The sequence below is a fragment of the Suricata suricatta genome, chromosome 8 (assembly GCF_006229205.1).
Source record: "Suricata suricatta isolate VVHF042 chromosome 8, meerkat_22Aug2017_6uvM2_HiC, whole genome shotgun sequence".
Classification (NCBI taxonomy): domain Eukaryota; kingdom Metazoa; phylum Chordata; class Mammalia; order Carnivora; family Herpestidae; genus Suricata; species Suricata suricatta.
Window position 1 is genome coordinate 101,944,791 of NC_043707.1, and position 20,130 is coordinate 101,964,920.

Below are 20,130 nucleotides of genomic sequence, written 5' to 3' on the forward strand. Positions count from 1 at the left end.
GAGACAGCACAAGCAGGGGAGGGTCAGAGAGAGAGGGAGATACAGAATCCAAAGCAGGCTCCAGGCTCTGAGCTAGCTGTCAGCACAGAGTCTGATGCAGGGCTTGAACCCACCAACCGTGAGATCATGACCTGAGCTGAAGCCGGAGGCACAACCGACTGAGCCACCCAGGTGCCCCGGAGCTCATGGTTAAATTACAAAACACATAAGGAAACAAGTCGTTGTGAGTAGTAGACACCAAAAGCAAGAAACAACAGAATTTGTTTCACTTAAATTCTAAATATGCAGAATTATGAGATCTAGAATATAAATGTTTTAAAAACATGTAAAGGAGTCAAAGATGGACTTGAAATAATAAGCAGGGAACAAAATATTGTAGAAAATGACCAAGCAGATTTGAAAAGGAAGCAAATGGAATTTCTGGAAATGTAAAATATAATCATTTAAATTAAAAACTCAGTGGACAGGAAAAATAGGAGATCACATACACACACCTAAAGAGAATTAGTGCAATGAAAGATCTGAAGAAATCACTCAGAATATAACAGATTCAAAGAGATGACAAAGAAGAAAGTTTAGAGACCTGAAATACTGAGTAGGACGATTGAAGGGAGAGCGAGCAGGGGCAGGAGGAAGAAGGGCAGAGGGGCCGGTCCTCTGTCAGGCCTGGCGAAGGTGATGGTGGCCTGCGTCAGGCACAGAAGGTGCTGGGCTAAGAGATTTTCGGGAGGCAGAAGTGATAGGGCTTAGTGATGGGGTAGACCTCCAGGGAGAGGGACATATCAAGGCTGACTATCAGATTTCTGGCTTGAGAAACAGAGCAGTGTCATTTATTAAGATGGCAAAGACTGGAGGAGAACAGATTTGAGAGAATGAACAAGAGTTTAGTTTTGAACAAGGATATGTTTCAATTTGCCAGGAAGATCTGCTGCTACAGATCAGAGAGGAAGAGACGTTAGAACTGGGTCTTAAGTTATGTGTGGACATTTACCAGGTGGAAAGGGACTGTCCTCTCAACTAACTGGGGGAAAAGGATCTCCTTTCAGTGAGGTCATCAAAGCCCCTTTTGGAACCTTCTCTCACTCAGAAGAGACTCTTTGAGAAGAGACATTGTCAAGATAGGACTTTGGGGGATCTCATAGTTTAATCTCATTTTTCAGTTGGAGAAGCTGAGACCCAGAAAGGTCCGGGATTTGTTCTTCTAGCCTGAGACTCTTCACTCAATCAATTTTCATTCACTTAACAGATATTTGTCAAAATCCCACCTTGTACCAGATGCTAGATGCTAGGGATACAGCAGTGAACAAAAGAAGGATTCCTGCCCTCAGAAGTCCTTATTTTTAGTGGAGGAGACAGACAAAATTAAATTAAAAAAAGAAAGAAATATATATATGTGTATGTCAGAGAGTGATAAAAGCTGTAGAGAAATGTAAGGGCTGGAAGAGGGTCAGGTACATGGGAGGTGACCTTTGAGAGGCCTGCGCCCATTGTGACAGTGTCTCTGGGATTCTAGAGTGCAGGCCCAAGATGGGCAGAAGAAATCCTGGAGAAGGAGGAGGAGGAAAAGGACTGAAGTGGGATTTGGTTGGTGGGCAGAAAAGCCCGATGGGTCAGAAGAGCCATAAAGACTCCCTTTACCCTTGTGAGGGGTAAGATAAATTTGTTTCTGAGGCTTCCTTGCCCTCCATCCTTTGCTCCTCCCCAATCCCCTCCACCAGATCTTAGAGGACACCCCTATTCTTCTCTCCTCCCACCTTTAGGAACACTTAGAGGTATGTCCAAATTGTCTTTGTGTCCCAGTACAGAGTGGGTAGCCTGAAGGAGCTTGTGACAGGCATCCAGGGCCCACAGGGAGGTCTCATGGACCCTGTGGGGCTTTGTTCTAGCCTAGACAGGGGTTGAGGGCTCCTGGTCACTTCCGCATCTCTCCCAGCAGGACTTCTGTGAGCAGCCTCCATGAGGCCCTGGACCAGTGCATGATCGCCCTGGACCTCTTCCTCACCAACCAGTTCTCAGAAGCACTCAGCTACCTCAAGCCCAGGTGAGGCTTAAGCCCAGGTTGTGTGTGGGGCGGGACAGATATATGTGTGTCAGATATATGTGTGTGCACGGACATGTGTGCATCGACAGGAGCCCACATGTAGTGTCTGCTCATGGAGAACTAGAGGTCTTATGTAAGAGGAACCCCATGTAACTAAGTCCTTTCGGCCTTCTGGGTCACCATGATCTCTGAGAGTCCCATAAAAAAGGGGTTCAGGCTCCCCATTCTATAGTCCTGAGCAGCCAGGACCTCCCCAAGGTCACTGTGACTTCCTTTCTTTTCTTTTGGGTTCTTATGACCTCTTCCACTTTGATTTTCTCCCCCGTCAGCTGGAACACAGCTGCTTTTCTTCACTTTTCCCCAGAGGACTAGAGGTTTGAGTTGCTTTTACTCAAGCCCTTTACTGTAGTAATGTTGGTTGGTCATTTAGCCATTTCTTCTAGTGTTGCCTTATTTATAAATAATAAGCTTATACTGCTCTATTTTTTAATCACTTTTTTCAGTTTTTTAAAAACATTAAGAATTTACACACCATAAAATTCTTTTTCTTCTTTAAAAAATTTTTAAAACATCTATTGGTAGATAAGAACTTAGCTTTCTTATACCCCTGCGCTCCCTTCCTTGTCTCCTCTTTTTTTCCTCATCATGATATTACAGTGTCTGGCAAAGTTATAGTATTTACATTATTATAATTAGGTAAATAATGATCATCGCAGAGATGAGTCATACATTTTAAGATTAAATTTCCTTTTTGGAGTTAATTATCTTGTCTTTTTAAGATTTCTTATTTTTAAATAATCTCTACATCCTACATGGGGCCTGTACTCACAACCACAAGATGAAGAGTCACACGCTCCACTGGCTGAGACAGCCAGGTACCCCTGCTTTGTCTTTTCATTGACCTAATTTGCTATACATTTATGCTGAAACCTTTATAACCTATAATCCTGGAAACCTCTCCTCTGGAGGGTAGGCATGTCTACCAGCTACCTACAGCCATCTCTTGGAACTTCCTTTACTTCTCTCTTATTTCTTTGACCTGGCTTTCTCTGGTACCCTCCCTCATTTTATCAAAGCATGTCCTCTAGAAACTTCTAGGAAGGAATTGCATGAACATAATTCCCCCCCCTCAGAATTTTGAAGACATTGCATCCCTGTTTTCTAGCATCTACTGTAGCCACAGGAACCCTATTTTTTTTCTAACTTTGCACGTGATCATTTTTCCTTCCCCAGAAATGTTTAGACTCGCTTCTTTTATTCTTGCAAATCTGAAATTTCATGATGCTGTGCTGAAATATAGGTATTTGGTATTTTTTAATTTGGAGACTGTGTTTCAGTTCTAGAACATTCTCTAACACGACCATCTTCTGTCTCCCTTTCTCAGGCTTTCTTTGAGTCAAACATTGGACTTCCTGGGCTTGTCCTCTTCTGATAAGCTGCCCCGTTTCTGCTCAATTTTGCATTTCTTCCTCTTTTTTTTTTCTCTTATTTTGGGGGAGATTTCTTCAACCTTATCATTAAATCCTTGTATTGAGTTAGAAGAGATCCTTCAATATTTTTTTTTTCTGACATCATATGATTAATTTCCTCAGACTCCTTGTTTTCTGAATGTTCTTTTTTCCCCTAAAACATCTTATTCTTGGTTTCTGGGTGCACTTTGTTCTTTATATCTATATTTAGAATATGGGAGTCCTCAGGACAGGGCCTGGCATATAGTAAGCACTCTAGTAAGTATTTGTTATTTTTATCACAAAGTATTGTTTGCCTTTTAAATGTTTTCTTATTTTCCTGGGTGTAATCTTCACTTTTTCCAGGTTCCCTTTTTCTGTGTAATGGGGGAATCTTCTGGTGGGGGCTTTTCTCAAATGCCTGTTGGTCCCTAACTGTCTGGTAATATTTAAGAGCCAGTTCTTGGCCTCGTAATTGGGATCAGCTTTTGGATGTTGGGGAGATGGGCAAGGAAGGTGGCAGAGGGGCGCCTACTGAGGGACAGGCAATGACCAGAAGGGAAGCACCTGGCTTGTTGACCTTGTAATTGCTGAGATTGGCTTTTGGATGACCTGGGCCCAGATGTCAGCTTCTCCAGAGAAGCTGTTACTCAGCCTGGCCAGAGTACCCCTGGCTGCCTGAATTCTGGGTGGAGTAGGTGTTTGGGGCCGGGGCTAATCATGTGTGCTGCCTACTTGCCTAATAACTTCTTTTCAGCTCTAGGTTGTGGTTGTCCTCTGCCACATCTGGTTCCCTCAAGTTCCCAGGGAAGGCAAATGCTGTTGCAGGGGGACTGCTTTCCCTGAGTCCCAATCCTGACCTGTTCAATTTCCGTAGATGTGACTGACCCATTGTTGTCCAGTCTGGCCAAGTTTCTGGGGGCGGTGGGGATTCCAGCATGTGATGATCACGAGTCTTATAATGACCCCTCTGCAGCCATCCCACACCTCATCACCCCCCTCTGAGGGGATCTGGGCCTGATGTGGGGCAGGGTTGGGTCTGCAGCAAGAGTGTGGCCACCGTCTGAGGCAGGCCATGCTCCGTCCTGCTCCATCCCTGAACATCTAGTTTCCCCTCCCAGTATTTTTGGAAGACTCCCCAGCTCCGCTTCCCTTCTGGTCATTACCTGTCCCTAATCAGACTCCTCCCTGCCGCCTTCCTTGCTGACCTCTCTCCATAAGTTCCACACCCTCTCCCCACAGCCCACTGCATGTTGAGGGACTGCCTCATCCTTCCTCACCTCAGTAGGGCGTTCATTCCCTCGCCTCAGGAGTCCCACACCTCAGGCCCCACAACTCAGGCCTCGAAAAGAAAATGCTTGCCCTGAAGGAGGCACCTTGAAGAAAACCAGTTTTTCCATGAGGGTATCTTTTAACTTCACACTTGAGGCCGTGAAGCTGCTCTTTATCTTAGCCCTTGTCCCATTCCAGAAAAGAATTTCCTTTCTTTTTCAGTTTAAGAGTGTTCTCCCCAAACAGTAGATGTTATTAACACACTTCTCACCCACACCCACTGTGACAACCAAAACATGTTTTTGAGAAATTGGCAGATGCTAGAGGTTGGGAGGGACGGTTGGGGTGGGAGAACAGGAAAATATTTCCCCATCTTTATTAAGAACCACTAGTCTAGAGGAAATAATTCTTCTTTGTTTTTAAATTAATTTATTTATTTTGAGAGCGAGTGAGCAGAGGAAGGGAAGAGACAGAGAGAACCCCAATTAGGCTCCACACTGTCAGCACAGAGCCTATCATGGGGCTCAAACTCCTGAAACATGAGCTCATGACCTGAGCCAAAACCAAGAGTTGGACACAACCAACTGAGCCACCCAGGCACCCCTAGGAGAAATAATTCTTGCTAAAAAAAAAAAATAGCCTCCCCTCTCCATTTGTAGCCATTGAAGCTTCAAAAAATGTTGGGGTCCAGTTTCATTGACTATTCCTCATTGTGCATGCAGTGTCTTGTTTAATTGTTATTCATACTTTGCCCTCAGAGAGTAATGGGCTCATCAATTCCACCCCAACCTCCGCCTGCATATCAGCCTGGGCATTTGTTTACTGTTTGTCACTTCTTTGAGTAGCTTTATTTTACTTTGCTGTTGGTAGAGGAGAGTAGAGCCAGAGGCCCTGAGGTTTAGCTGATCTCCACACGGCCAAGGAGTCCCAGGTCCTAACACCCTGCTCTTCTGATGGCTCTTCCAGTGTCCTCCCCAGTTTGACAGCTGGTCTGGACCTAGCAGGTGGGACCCTAGTGGGCATCATGTCTCAGATCTGGGTTTAGCTCAGAGGTGAGGGGCTCTTACTCTCAGGGGTCAGGATTTTGTAAGCAAACAAGAACTTTGGATTGTAAACTGAACTTGGATGTCCTAGGTTTGAGGAGTTGTCCTAACTCTGTACCGGCATACCACATTGAAATTAGGCCAGTTAATAATCCTACAGTGGCTTCTGAGTGTTCAAGTGAGAGGAAGAGTTGCATGTCCCTCCTTTAAATCAAAAGCTAGAAATGACTAGGCTTAGTGAAGAAGACATGTTGAAAGTCAAGACAGATCAAAAGCTAGGCCTCTTGCACCAAACAGCCAAGTTATAAAAGCAAAGGAAAAGTTCTTGAAGGTAATTAAAAGTGCTCTTTAGTGAATATACCGAATAATAAGAAAATGAAACAGTCTTATTGCTGATATGGAAAAAGTCTGAGTGGTCTGGATAGAAGATCAAATCAGCTACAATATTCCCTTAAGCCAAAAACCTAATCCAAAGTAAGGTCCTAACTCTCTTCAGTTCTGTGAAGGCTGAGAGACGTGAGAAAGCTGCAGAGGAAAAGTTGGAAGCTGGCAGAGGTGGGTTCGTGAGGTTTAAGGAAAGAAGCCATCTCCACGACATGCAAGTGCAGCAAGATGTGGAAGCTGCAACAGGTTGTCCAGGAGCGCTAGCTGAGATCGTTCATGAAGGTGACTGCACTAAACAACAGATTTTCAATGTGGATGGAACAGCTTTATACTGGAAGAAGATGCCATCTGGGCCTTTGATAGCTAGAGAGAAGTCAGCGCCTGGCTTCAGTGGACAGGCTGACTCTTGTAAGGGGCTAATGCAGTTGGTGACTTTAAGTTGAAGCTAGTGCTCCTTCACCATTCTGAAAATCTTAGGGCGCTTAGGAATTATGCTAAATCCAGTCTTTCTGTGCTCTTTAAATTGAAGAACAGAGCCTAGATGACAGTATGTCTGTTTCCAGCTTGGTTTAATGAATATTTTAACCCTATTGTTGAGACCTACTGCTCAGAAAAGAAAGTATTTCTTTCAAAATACTACTGATGATTTCAATGCACCTCATCACCCAGGAGTTCTGATGGGAGATGTACAATGAAATTAATGTTGTTTTCATGCCTGCTAACTCAATATCTATTCTGTGGCCCATGTTTCAAGGAGTCATTTCAACTTTCAGGTCTTACCATATAAGAAATCTATTTCATAAGACTAAGCTGCCACAGGTAGTGATTCCTCTGATGGATCTTGGCGAAGTAAGTTGGAAACCTCTAGAAAGGATTCGCCATGCTAGCTGCTATTAAGAATTTTGTGGTTCATGGGAGAGGTCAAAATCTCAACATGAGCAGAAGTTTGGAAGAAGATTCCAATCCTCATGGATGACTTTGAGGGGTTCAAGACTTGAATAAGGGAAGTAACTGCAGATGTGGTGGAAAGAGCACGAGAACTAGAATTAAAAGTGGAGCCTGAAGATCTGGCTGAGTTGCTGCAATCTCATGATAAAACATGAACGAGTGAGGAGTTGATTCTTGAGGATGAGCAAAGATCTTGATTTCTTGAGATGGAATCTATTCCTGGTAAAGATTGTTGAAATTCCAGCAAAGGATTTAGAATATTGCATAAACTTAGTTGATAATACAGCAGCAGGATTTGAGAAGATTGACTCCAATTTTGAAAGAATTTCTGCTGTGGGTAAAATGCTATCAAACAGCATCACATGCTACTGTGAAATTGTGAAATTGTGAAATCAAGAGTCCATCAGTGCAGCAAAACTTCATTGTTGTCTTATTTTTTTTAATGTTTTATTTATTTTTTTTTTAAAGAGACAGACTGTGAGTGGGTGAGGGGCAGAGGGAGACACAGAATCTGAAGCAGGCTCCAGGCTTGGAGCTGTCAGCACAGAGCCCGATGCAGAGATCAAACCCACAAACCATGAGATCATGACCTGAGCTGAAGTCAGTCGCTAAACTGACTGAGCCATCCAGGCGCTTCATGTCTTACTTTAAGAAATTGCCACAGCCAACCCATCACCCCCCCCATCAGAGGCTATGGGCATCAGGGCAAAAATATTACAGCTCAATAAAATGTCAATAATGATTAGCATTTTTTTAACAGTAAAGTATTTTTTTAAAATTTTTTTATTTTTGAGAGAGTGAGTGGGGAAGGGGCAGAGAGAGAGAAGGGGAAGAGAAGATCTGAAGCGGGCTTTGTGCTGACAGCAGAGAGCCTGACATGGAGCTTGAACTCATGAACTGTGAGATCGTGACTGAGCCACTCAAATGCCTCAACAAAAAAGTATTTTTAAATTAAGCTTTTTTAAAATTTTGACATAATGCTATTGTGCACTTCTGGACACAATGCTATTGTAGACTTAGTTAAGCTTTTATGTGCACAAAGAAACAAAAAAAGTCATTTGACTTGCTTCATTGCAATATCCACTCCATTGCAGTGGTCTGGGACTAAGCCTGCAGTGTCTCCGATGTCTGCCTGTACCACAAGCCCCAGTCCAGGACACACTGGAGGGCCTGCCAAGGTGGGCTGGGGAGGAGCCGGATTCTTAGCTGCAGGTGCATATTGGGCACTGGGCCTCAGACTAGAAATTCCACTTTGCCTGCCAGCTGTCCAGGCAGGGCTGCCCCTCCTTCTGGGCCCAGCACTAGACTGGGTGCTTAGGGCTAAGTCCTGGGCCTCACTGGTCTGGGGAGAGGGCCAGGGGCTTGAGAACTCAAGAGGCCTGGGGTGGGAGGGGAATATCTGGAGGGGTGGGTCTGGGTACTGCCAGGGAAGCCTCTCCTGAGGGCAGTGACCTTTGACCCTAGCAGACATGGTGGGACTCTTATTTATTGAGCATCAGTGATGTGGCCATGGCCTGGGTGTCCTATTTAAGCCACCCAGAGTCCTGGGAAAGAAGGATTATTGTATCCATTTTACAGAGGAAAAACTTGAGGCCCAGAGAGGTTACAAGATTCACCAGGATCACACAGCTGATAACTGGCAAAGCCAAGATTCCAACCTGTGTCTCAAGGACTCTGAAGCCTGAGTTCTGTCCCTACTTCAGGCTGTGTCCTCCTTTCCACAAGCCACTGCGCTCAGGTTAGGGAGTTCTAGCAAAGACCTGGGACAGCCGCGAGGGCTGGTGAGGGGGCAGACCAGCCTTTGGTTTCCTTTAAAAACTGTTGTCTCCCCAGGATAATATTACCCGGGCAAAGGGTCACCCCCAAATTAAAAAGCACTTAATTTACAAAGGGTTTTTAATTCTATGGTTTTATGAATGAGAAAGGCATGAAAATAGGTGAAATCATGAGATTTTTACAATAGAACAGTCATCTCCCCTAAAGTTCCCAGCGTAAGCCTGGCACTGAGGAGTTTTGTAAATAATTGATGAGGGGGTGTGTAGGGAAGTGAGTGAAAACCACTGTAGTCCCTACTGTGTGATAAGCAAGAGTGATCCCCAGCCATTCCCACAGGGACCTGGGCAGGTCAGCATTATTGTCCCCATTTGCAGAAGTATAAATGAAGGCTGAGACACGTTGTAACTTCCCCAGGTGCAGAGGGGACTGGCATTTTTCTCATCCTTCCCTGCCTTTCTTTCCATGTGTTAGACTAGAAGCCCCCGCCATATGTTTTTCTGTTGAGAGGTGTGGGCTGTGAAGAAGCAAGATGGCAGGAGGAAAAGGCCTCCTGAGGCTGCTCACGAGGGCCTGGGGTGCTGGTGCTGAGGACAGAGATGAGTTCCATACAAGCTCTGTCCTTGAGCCCACAGTTTGGTCTGATGAGAGAGCCAAACCTGCTAATATAAATTCAGTATGACCTGTGCCTCATTACAAACACATGGTCCCTGAGGAGGGAGCCTTGGGTTCCCAGTGGCCTTGGAGGCAATTGAGGGCCTTGACTGATGAGTCAGGGAGGGCAGGGGTAGAGAAAAGGCATTTCAAGCTGAGGGAACATCCTGGGCAAAGGCAGAAAGGAGGGGGAGAGCAGGAATTTCCTGAGAGCATGTGTGTGGCCCAGTGTGATAAGGGGCAGAAGCAGAAGTGACAAGAGGGCTGGGCTGGAGAGTTGGGCAGAACCTGTGTTGTGTGGAGCCTTGGGCCCAGGAATTATATCATGGGACACGAAAGCCAGGGAGAACTTAACCAGACAGCAGCATGGTCAGATGATGGGATGGTGAAAGGCAGGAGGGCGTGAGGCCAGAGAGGCCCAGGGAACAAGGATAGGGCAAGCCCAGGGGGCAGGGTGGGGAAGGGGAGCTTGAGGCTAGAAGGAACTTGGGCTCTGCTCTGCGAGGTGTGACAGAGGGTGAGAGGCAGGCCCTGGGCACTGGGGGTACAGTCTCAGGCCAACACATTGCTAAAGTCTTCACAACATTCTTGCTGCTGCCATCCCTGCAGACTGGATAAGAAACTGAGCCTCAGAATTGGAAAGTCACTTGGTGCCACTCAGCAGGACGTAGAGGAGCTGGGATCTGAGGCCTTTGGGCAGCAATGGAAGGGTCAGACCTTGGGAGAGTCTCTTCCCCTCTCTGGATCTTTGTTTCCCTGCCATGCTGGGTGGGGAGTTTATGGCTGTGATCCACACAGGCCAGCTACCTCTGGAGTTCTGAGGGTTGGTGCTCTTATGTCCCTTCTCTCTGGCAGAACCAAGGAGAGCATGTACCACTCGCTGACATATGCCACCATCCTGGAGATGCAGGCCATGATGACATTTGACCCTCAGGACATCCTGCTTGCTGGCAACATGATGAAGGAGGCACAGACGCTGTGTCAGAGGTCCGGGCCGTGGGGCGGGCAGGGACAAGGGGTCCTGAGGTCCATCTTCTGTCACCTTGGCCTATCCCAGTGCCTAAATGCCACTATTAATGCTGCTCCTTTTGGCTAAGAGGATGTATCCCCAAGTGCTAAGAGCTGTCCCTGTCACCTCTGCCTCAGGAGCCTTGTGGTTTGAGTCAGTCTCTAAGCAGCTTCCAAGGGCCAGGCCTGATTTTAAGGAGATGAATTCTGGCTCTGTCATTTAATATCTCATTGATCTTGGGCAAGTTTCTCTCTGGACTCAACTTTTTTCATATGTAAAACAGGTAGGGCTGTTGTGGGGACTGAATGAAGACACGGTCACAGGGCCTGGTGTGTACTTGGTATCCAGTACACATGAATTGCTTGAGTGAAGGAAGGAATGGACCTTCAGTGTTTGTGCACAGCTGGAATCCTTCACTGGGCACACACTCATGCTTGCCCTGGGCCAGGCCCTGTGCTGGGTGGGCACTGGCCACCTCTGACCCCCAAACTGCCTGGTCAGGGAGAAGGCACAGACAGTAACATTCCAGCAGGATGCAGGGAAGCTCCAGGGGCTGTGGGATTCTTGCCAGAGGAGCAGGAAAGGATTCCTGGAGGAGGTGATGCTGGAGCTGGTTCCTAAAGGGTGACTAGAAACTGGCCAGGACAGAGGAAGAGGGGAGGGGGCTCCAAGTAGGGGTAACAACAGAAGCAAGGGTGTGAGGAAGCCTGGACTGGGGAGAGTTGCCAGTTCAGTGTGTGTGGAGTCCCATGGGAAGGGCGGGAGATGTGTCTGAGCCCACCTGGGCCCCTGGCTCCCCCTCACTGAATGACTTGAGGCCCCTTTTTCCTCTTCAGGCACCGGAAGAAGTCCTCTGTAACAGATTCCTTTAGCAACCTGGTGCACCGCCCCACCATGGACCAATTCACAGAAGGTGTGGCATCTGAATGTCCTCTCAGCCCTGCTGGCCCCAGGCAGCCCTGTCCCAAGCCCAGGGATGGGTGGGGAAAGGGGCAGTTAATCTCCCAGTTTCACAGAGTGGGCTGGGCCCTTTTGAGAAGTTGCTCTCAGGTAAGCAGGGAAGGCTCACTTGCCTGATGGCATTACCTGCTGAGCACCCAGAAGCTGGGGAAAGAAAATGCCATCACAAGGTACATTAGCTTTGCTCCTCAGGCCAGGGTGGGCTTAGAATCCTGTGCGAGGTTAGGGTCACTGGCCTTATTATCATAGTGATCGCAAGTGCCCTACAGGGGAATAAGGTTCTGGAGGCTGCCACACTGGGATGAGACAGCTGAAGGCAGTGGAAGAGATGGTCTAGCCTGTCAGACCCTGTGTGCTGGGACCCCATGTGGCAGTCCTGGAGGTAGCAGCAGCCAGCTGGAGCAGTGCGGGGCTCTTTAGTGCAGGAGCAAATGGTGTTCTCTACCCTCAAGAGCCTTGAAGTTTCTAACACAAGACAATGAACCTGACAACGCCACTCCTCCTCCTTGCCTTCCATAGCTCTCTGATGCCCACAGGGCCAAATCTGCACCCCTCCAACCCATGTGCAAGGCCCTTTGCAGTCCGACCTCTGCCCCTCGTCTTTACTTGTCCCCTAAGTCTATCCTTGCCTCACCCCATTTTGGCCTTCTGTGGCTTGGCTGTCCCCAAACATCAGAGTTTTTTGGTTCTCCCAGGCCTCTGCCTAGAAAGCTCTTCTTGCCTCACCTTTCCATTCCTTTTCAATTCAAATGTCCTTTCTTCTGGAAGTCTCCCCTGAGTCCCTGCGCTGTGTGAGTTCTCCTTCCCGTACTTTCCCATACTCCTACAGCCTGTGGGCTTCCCTGGATCGGGATCTTCTTTGTTTACCCTTTCAACCCAGCACCTTCTCCTGGCCTCGCACTGTGATACGTGGAGAACAAGAGAACAAGGCCCAGGGCCCTGTGTTGACATTTCTGGATGGTGGGATAGGGGCATGAGGTGAAAGGCAAGTGCGGGGAGTGAGCAAATTCTGGATGGTGGTGAGCGCTGTGAGGGATCCAGACCACCTCCCTCCAAGGGGAGGGTGCTGACTCACACTCACAGCCTTGTGGGAGGTGGAGTGGGGAGGATTTGGCCTGTGCTGCCTGCCGAGAATCCCAGCAGGCCTCAGGGCTGGTGTTCTCCCCGCAGAGGAAATCCATGCTGAAGTCTGCTATGCAGAGTGCCTGCTGCAGAGAGCAGCTCTGACCTTCCTGCAGGTAGGAACCCCCTCCTTACACAAGCAGCCTGGGGATTTCCAATTGGTCACCAGCTCTAAGCCAGAGAGTCTATAAGCAGCCGTGGTCTGCTTGCTTATGGTTCAGGAGAGGACTGAGGTTCAGTCACCCCAACACTTCCAGCCCTAGCCAGGCTCAGTGGCAGAGGTGAGGGCTTTATCCCTTCCACACCCAGCACACACATTTCTATCCAATACTAGGATACACCTCCACCTCATGACCGCTGTGTTCCTACTGCAGGTCATGTGGAGTGACAGGCATTAGAACAAAGCTTGCTTTGTACTTGATCCATTTAACAAGTTTGAATGAACCAAACTTGATTCTGTGACATAACCAGGCTTTATGTGTACATTATAGGTATGTGGTTTTTACGTACCTTACACATATTGCATGCTTGTTTTTACATAAATGTACATATTATTAAATTTTCACCTTACAGGCTTATAAAGGGGAGGGTTTGAGGGGAGGAGCCACTTTCACAGAGTCACATGATTAGCAAATGGCAGAGCTAGGATTTGAACACAGGTGTGGTCAACTTGGAGCCAATGCTCCTCACCATACAGTGGTAATTATGAGAACTGTCACCTCATGATTTCACCATAAAACCTGGGGTATAGCATATAATCATCATGTAAATATGTGTGTTGGGGTAGACAGGCACATGAGAATTTTATTGTACTTTTTATTTTTGTTAACTGTTCTACCTTTTTGTACCTCACATTAGAATTAGATAATCCTAATTCTTCATAAGGATCACTGTTAATAATTGCATTGTGTGTGGCCTTTTCTGTTATTACACATAATAAAAACCCATGAGCTCCCCCACCAATCAGAGAACAGAACCCTCTTGGCGAGGCTCCTCCCTGCCCTGTCCCCTGCCTCCCTTCGTGGGGAAACCACTGGCTAGAGTTTTGTTTATTATCCCCCAACCTATTTTTTAAAAAATAGTTTTCTCAGCTTCCTATTCATGTCTGCGCAGCACACTGTTATGTTTTAGTTTCAAGCTTCTTAAGGCCTCAAGCCGTGTGGGACTTGCTTTCTTTCCCAACTGTATGCGGTTGTATAATATTCCCTTCTATGGGTGTAGCTGTTTATCCAGTCTCAAGCTGAAGGTTGGGGTTGTTTCTCGTTCCCGGATGCTGTGAAGAGTAGTGCAGTGAACATTCTTGAAGGTAATTCCTGCAGCCCATGTTTGTTTGTTTCTTTTGGGCATACCCCCAGGAGTGGAACTAAGTGGGCTGTAGGTATCGATGCTTTAAATTACAAATGTGACAAGGAGCTGCTTGTTGTAGAAAACACAAACAGTCCAAAACTGAGCATCCTTTTTGCTCTCCCACAACTCTTTACCTGGAGGAGGCACTGGTAACCACTGGGCGTGCCTTCTCCAGGCCCTGGACATTTTGGAGGTCTTGTTCGGCAAGCAGATCCTCATATCAAGTCCCAGGGGTTAGGGAGGCCTGGACTGGCTAACCCCTGACCCCATTCCCCGGCCCCCAAGAACCCCTCATAGACCTGGGCCCAAGGTCAGGCAAGCCAGGCCCCCGGAGCCTTATATGATCCCTCTCAAGCCTGTGGCTTGCTCTTAACATCTCTCCCTCCTGCAGGACGAGAACATGGTGAGCTTCATCAAGGGCGGCATCAAAGTTCGAAACAGCTACCAGACCTACAAGTGAGTGGGCTGGTCTGGGGGAGCCTGGGGCCACAGCATCTACTACCCTGTGCCCCTCAGGAGATAGCACTGGCTGGAGGCTGGATGCCTAGAATACCACATGACCTCAGGCAGATTTCTGCACCCTGAGGACCTCAGTTTTCCAGAATATTCGCATGGTTTCTTGGGTACATCTGTTCAATTGGTTCCCTTGAGTCTATGCCTGACCTTGGGGAAAATAAGCCAGATTCTGCACAAACAGCTTGGTGAGGTAGAGGCCAGGAGACAGACACAGGAACAGTAGTTTTGAGAAGAGCAGCAGAACCCCTCTGTATTCGCTAAGACCCAATCCAAATGCCACTTTCCCCATGAAGCCTTCCTTGGCCCCCTCCAGTACCCAGGGATGGTGTCCACACACATAAACACACAGCCTACACACGATGGGAGCAGGGTCAGATCATTTCCATGCCATATCAGCACTGGGGCAAGCACAGGCATTGTCTGGGATGAAAGAAATAAGACTCAGTCGAGAACACTTCTATTCAACATGGCACCACAATTCTTATCTCCAATTCTAAATTGAAAAAAAAGCTTCAAAAGCCCAGTTTCTTCCCTCAAGTTTGGCATTAAAACTCACTTTCCATTACAAGTTGAATTGACTTGAGACTATTTCTCATCTTTATTTTCCCTATCTAATGTGACTGTTTTCCTGGAGAGAGATTGTGTGATTTCGGGGTACTGTTGGTATGTAACACACCGTGTAGTATACGGGCACTGCATGACCTGGTGGGTCTGTGCTGGAATTGTGCTCTGCCTCCTCCAGTCTCTTCACCAGCTGCCAAAGCGATGTTTCCAAAGCACAAACCTTGTCAGGTCACCCCCTTACCAATTCCCGACATTCCTCTTGTGCTTAAAGTCCCAGGTCATTGCTGAGTCATTCCTGGGATCTTCTCCCCGCCCTCCTAGCAACAGCTTCCACCCCACTCTGCTCAAACATTGGTGCCTTCCCTCAGTTTTTCAGACATGCCGAGCTCACTCCTACTTCAGGGCTTTTGGACATGCTGTCTCTCTGCTAGGAACACTCCTTCTGCGCCTGGCTAACCCTCCCCATTCCTAGGGTCTCAGCTCAGGTGTCATTCTCAGGGAAAATGTCCCTGAACCCCAAACTGGGTCAGACCCCAGGAGTCTCCTCCTTTGAAACCCTCCTCCACCTTCACAGTGACTTGACTGGGGGGACCTGGAGTGGGGGAGTTGTGAGGGCAGCCACTCAGTGGCTTTGCTTCTAGCTATCGTCCAGCGCCTGGCACAGGGAGGCCTCAGTCAGTGTTTGCTAATTTAAAGTCTTCCAAGATGCTCATGGCATGGGAAGGAGGCAGGTACATTTTTAAAGCTTCTGTTCTTCCCAAGGCAGGCTGGGATATGGACTGTGTGCAATTAATGACCAGTTAGATTTTAACCAAGAGACCCCAGGTAGACTTCCTGAAGGAGTGGGGGCTACAGTTAGCCCAGTGGCTCTTCACTGGAACATTTGGCAATATTCACATTTCGGTTGTGACAGCCTGGGAGGAGGTTGCATCTGGCATCTAGTGGGTGGTGGCCAAAGATGCTGCCAAACATCCTACATTATACAGACAACCCCTTCCTTACCTGAAGAATTTATCCAGCCTAAAATGTCAGTAATGCCAAAGTTGAGAAACTGTTCTAGACAGAATGCAGAGCGTGTGCAAATGTCTAGATGCTGGACAAAGCAGGTGTGCTGGGGCTGATAAAGCTGACATTCAGAGGCAAGGACTATATTAATAGGCAGGTGGGGTTAGAAATTCCTCGAATATCAGCTCTCTGGATTGCCAGAACTGTTATCATTCTACCACCAGGGAGTTCTGAGATCAGCTGGGAGTGGGGGGAGACAGGGAGGAGCAATCTAGTCCCAGCTAGAATGGGACCTGGCCTCCGCCATGTGGCTGAAAAAGGACTTTGTGCGTCTCCCACAGGGAGCTGGACAGCCTTGTGCAGTCCTCACAGTACTGTAAGGGAGAGAACCACAGGCACTTCGAAGGGGGCGTGAAGCTCGGCGTGGGAGCCTTCAACCTGGTGAGTGGGAATGGCCCTGCACATGGTCTCTGCTGGCTTCCCGTACTGGGCCCTGAGCTGGTCCTGGGACCTAGTGCTAAAACAGACACATTGCCAGCGGTCATGAGGAGCTCAGAGTTGGGGTGGGGATGCGGTGGGAGTGCTCCAGAGTCTCTCTGTGCATTTCTTCCCAAGTCAAGTTGAAAGCTTGAAATGCACTGTAGTGGCAGTATTTATAGGACCAGAAAAAGACAAACACAATAAGGCAGGGCCTTTTCTTCCCTGGAGAGCTCGTGGTTAAATATTGGCCAGTCGTAGGGAGGGAGACAGGGCTGGAAGCAGTGGGCAACCCACAGAGACAGAGCCAAGACCCCTTCCTGGAAGAGCTAGGGAAGGTCTCAGGGAGTGGGGAATATCTGAGCTGGATCTTGAAGGATCTGTAAGCCAGAAAGGGCAGTCTAGGCAGAAGGAACAGTAAGAGAGACTCTGAGCCGACTCCTGGGAGAAGCTCCTCAGTGAAAATTTAGATTCCTGGCCCTGAGTGTCCAGAGACCTGTCTAGAAGTGCATGTGTGGCAGGGGATGGCTCTGTCCCCTCTAGCAAAGCCTGTTCCAAGAGCAGGCCTTGGGGGTTGGGGTGTCCCTGCCCCACTCTGGGTTCCAGTTTCCTTGTATGTAAAATGAGAACAGTGGTCCTGGCCCAAGTGCTGAGAAGTACAGATGGCAGAGTTCATCAGATACTTCAGCAAGTTACAGCTGGACTGTCTGGGTTTATGAACTAGGCCCCCCTCTGATGAGCTATGGAGCCTTAGACATGTCCTATCACTTATCCATGCCTCTATTTTTCCATCTGTCAAAAGGGGTAGTAACCTTTCTTTGCAGGACTGTTCTGAGGATCAAATGCAATGATGGAGCCCCTGGTGCCGATTAGGGATTCGTGTAGCAATAATAATAGCTAACTATCATTATGTGCCCCGTTATGTGCTTTACACATATTAATTGATCCACCTTTACAGGACTCTTAGGAGGTAGGGGCATTATTATTCCCAGATGAGGAAACTGAGGCATAGAGAGGATACATATCTTGCTCAGGGTGACCTAGTGAGATTAGGATTTAGACAGTCTGCTTCTAATTGTCACACTGTAGTGCTTCTCTATTTGGGGAAGTTGGCTTTCCAGGAAGCCTGGGGCCTTCTTGTGGACATTCTGGAGATAGGTCCTGCTCCCCCAGGATGACCCCCAGGACTCCGGGGGCTTAGGGAGTAGGAGGGACAGCTCCAGCCCCTCCACAGGCCCACCTGCCTCTGTTCCTGCAGACGCTGTCCATGCTTCCTACCAGGATCCTGAGGCTGCTGGAGTTTGTGGGGTTTTCAGGAAACAAGGTAACCACCTGCCTTCTGGGACTCCTGACCAGCTCAGCTGGACAGGGTGAGGCTGAGGGGCTGCAAGATCTGTGTGCCAGTAATGGCACAGGCCCCCCCCCCCCCCCCGCCTCAGTGTGTGGTCTTGGATAAGATCCAGGTCTCCAGGCTCCTTTCCAATCAAATGGGGCCAGTGATCCCTGCCTGGCCTCACAGAGGGTGAGGAAGCTCTAGGGTAAGGGTGGGTGTGAAGGGAGCTTCGTGCAGTGGTCTGGAGTCATGTTCTCAAGATCCTGGTCCTCTTCCCTTTGGAAGACCTTAAGCAAGTTCTTTCCCATGAGATCATTTTTTTGAGTGGAAGATGCCTAAGGGAAGCCCTACAGAAACCAAACAACTGAAGCACCCAGAGGCTTTACTAAGAGCAGAAATCTAAGTACTAGGTAGCAGATCAGGGAGAGCTCCATGGTGGAGGAGGCCCCATGTGGTAGAAGGAACAATGGCCTGGAAGTCAGGAGCCTTGGCTCATTCCAGCCTCATCTCCTTGTGATTCGGAGCAAATCCCACCCTCCTCTGGGCCTTTTTTGGGTATAACAAGGGGGCTTTTTTGGGGGGTGGAGGAGACCAGTGCTTCTCAACTTGAACTTCCTCTGACCTTTCCTGATTTTTGCCATGTCTGCAGACCTCTCTTTTACTATTTGAGTATTATTTTTCCCAAAAATGGTTCACATTTTTTAATTTAAGTTTATCTAAAGGAAACATTACTACATAGAAAACCCATATTATTTGGCATGATAAGCACATAATCATAAATATTGTGAGGCAAGAATTTTGTAAAAACAGATTGTATGATCTGCAGAGGCGGTTTTACTGTGAGAAGAGGTTTTTAGAACGACAGGGATGTTGAACGTACACCAGCACAGGACTGAGGCTTTCTCCCTGACGCCTTCAAGACAGAGAATTGAGAGGGAAGACCTCACTTGGGACTCTGTGCCTCATGTCTGTCTGGAGACCTTTAAAATTCTGGTTGCCATCTGTGGTCCATGGTCTAGGTTGGGGGAAACAGCAGCCCTCTGTAGATCCCTTTGTTTTGTTTTCTTAAGAAGGCCCTTGGGTCATGAGAAGGATTTCAGGATGATGATCGGACGGCAGAGGATGAGAAAGGCCAAGAGGTGGGACAGTGTGGCCTGCCTGGCCAGGAGGGGAGGGGGCCAGTGTCAGAGTGTGAGGGCCCTCAGGCACCAGCTCTGGTTTTGTCTTATCCTAAAGGTAAGGAAGCTTTGGAGGGTTTGAGGTAAGGGTGAGGTAGGTCAGATTTGTGTATTAAAAAGAACAAGAACACACTGGAGAACAGATGGGGGTGGGGAGGGCAGAGACTGCAGGCAGGGATACAAGTCGAGTCTAGCCTCTCCTCCAGGAAGCCTTCCCGGACTGCAGTTATTATGACCCATCTGTGCCCTGAGCCTGTGGTTAGGATTATCTGCCTAAAATGGAATCTGGCCTCTCCTCCACGCCAACCAGAGGCTGCTCAGGGCCTCGGTGCTGGGGCAAGCAGGTGAACAAAGGCAGGAATGGGGAAGGGATTCTTGCGGAAATAGGGAACACTTGGACCCAAGCCTCTGCCCTGGCCTTGGCAGCAGTGTCCCCTGCCCCCCAGGAAGGCTGCTGAGGCCCCAAGAGGAGGCCTGGCCATCAGGGTTCCAGATGTGGAGTCCAGCGCTGTCCCCCCCACACCCCCTGCTCCAGCAGCACTGCTCTCAGTTATCCAGCCACCTCCCAGGCCCCACCCCACGCTGGGGCTGGCCTCAGCCTGTCCGTCTTTTCCTTCAGGACTATGGGCTGCTGCAGCTGGAGGAGGGCGCATCTGGGCACAGCTTCCGTGCTGTGCTCTGTGTCATGCTTCTGCTCTGCTACCACACCTTCCTCACCTTTGTGCTCGGTAGGAGCGCCCCCTGGGCGAAAGCTGGGGCGTCTGCGATTTGGTTGGCTCTAAGGGCAGGGGGCGAGAGGGCAAGGGACTGCGGACCCTGCTTGGGTCCACAGGACTGAGGATGGGGCGCTGACACCAGAATCAGCAGAGCCGCATCAGCTGTCTTCAGGCCTAGCCTGCTGACCACTCACTTTCTCACCATGTAACTGGGTTCCAACCTGTTTTCTCATCTGTGAAATAGGGATGGCCATGCCCACCTTGTGTAGGGTGTGAGGACACTGTCAGGCCCTTGGGGTGCTAGGCACCACCTTGGTAGTCATGGCTCTTGGTTATTGAG

At 48.5% G+C, this 20,130-nt stretch overlaps 1 protein-coding gene across 1 annotated transcript in view; it reads left to right on the forward strand.

Annotated features, from left to right (window-relative positions):
* The first annotated feature begins 1,546 nt into the window (after positions 1-1,546).
* Positions 1,547-20,130, forward strand: part of TTC39A (tetratricopeptide repeat domain 39A) — a 32,475-nt gene continuing 13,891 nt past the window's right edge. Inside the window, exons 1-9 of the mRNA XM_029949221.1 lie at positions 1,547-1,649; positions 1,937-2,041; positions 10,419-10,550; positions 11,409-11,485; positions 12,703-12,770; positions 14,393-14,457; positions 16,428-16,527; positions 17,822-17,887; positions 19,694-19,802. Coding sequence (XP_029805081.1) covers positions 1,606-1,649; positions 1,937-2,041; positions 10,419-10,550; positions 11,409-11,485; positions 12,703-12,770; positions 14,393-14,457; positions 16,428-16,527; positions 17,822-17,887; positions 19,694-19,802 — 766 coding nt within the window. The 5' untranslated portion in view covers positions 1,547-1,605. The remainder of the gene's footprint in view (positions 1,650-1,936; positions 2,042-10,418; positions 10,551-11,408; positions 11,486-12,702; positions 12,771-14,392; positions 14,458-16,427; positions 16,528-17,821; positions 17,888-19,693; positions 19,803-20,130) is intronic.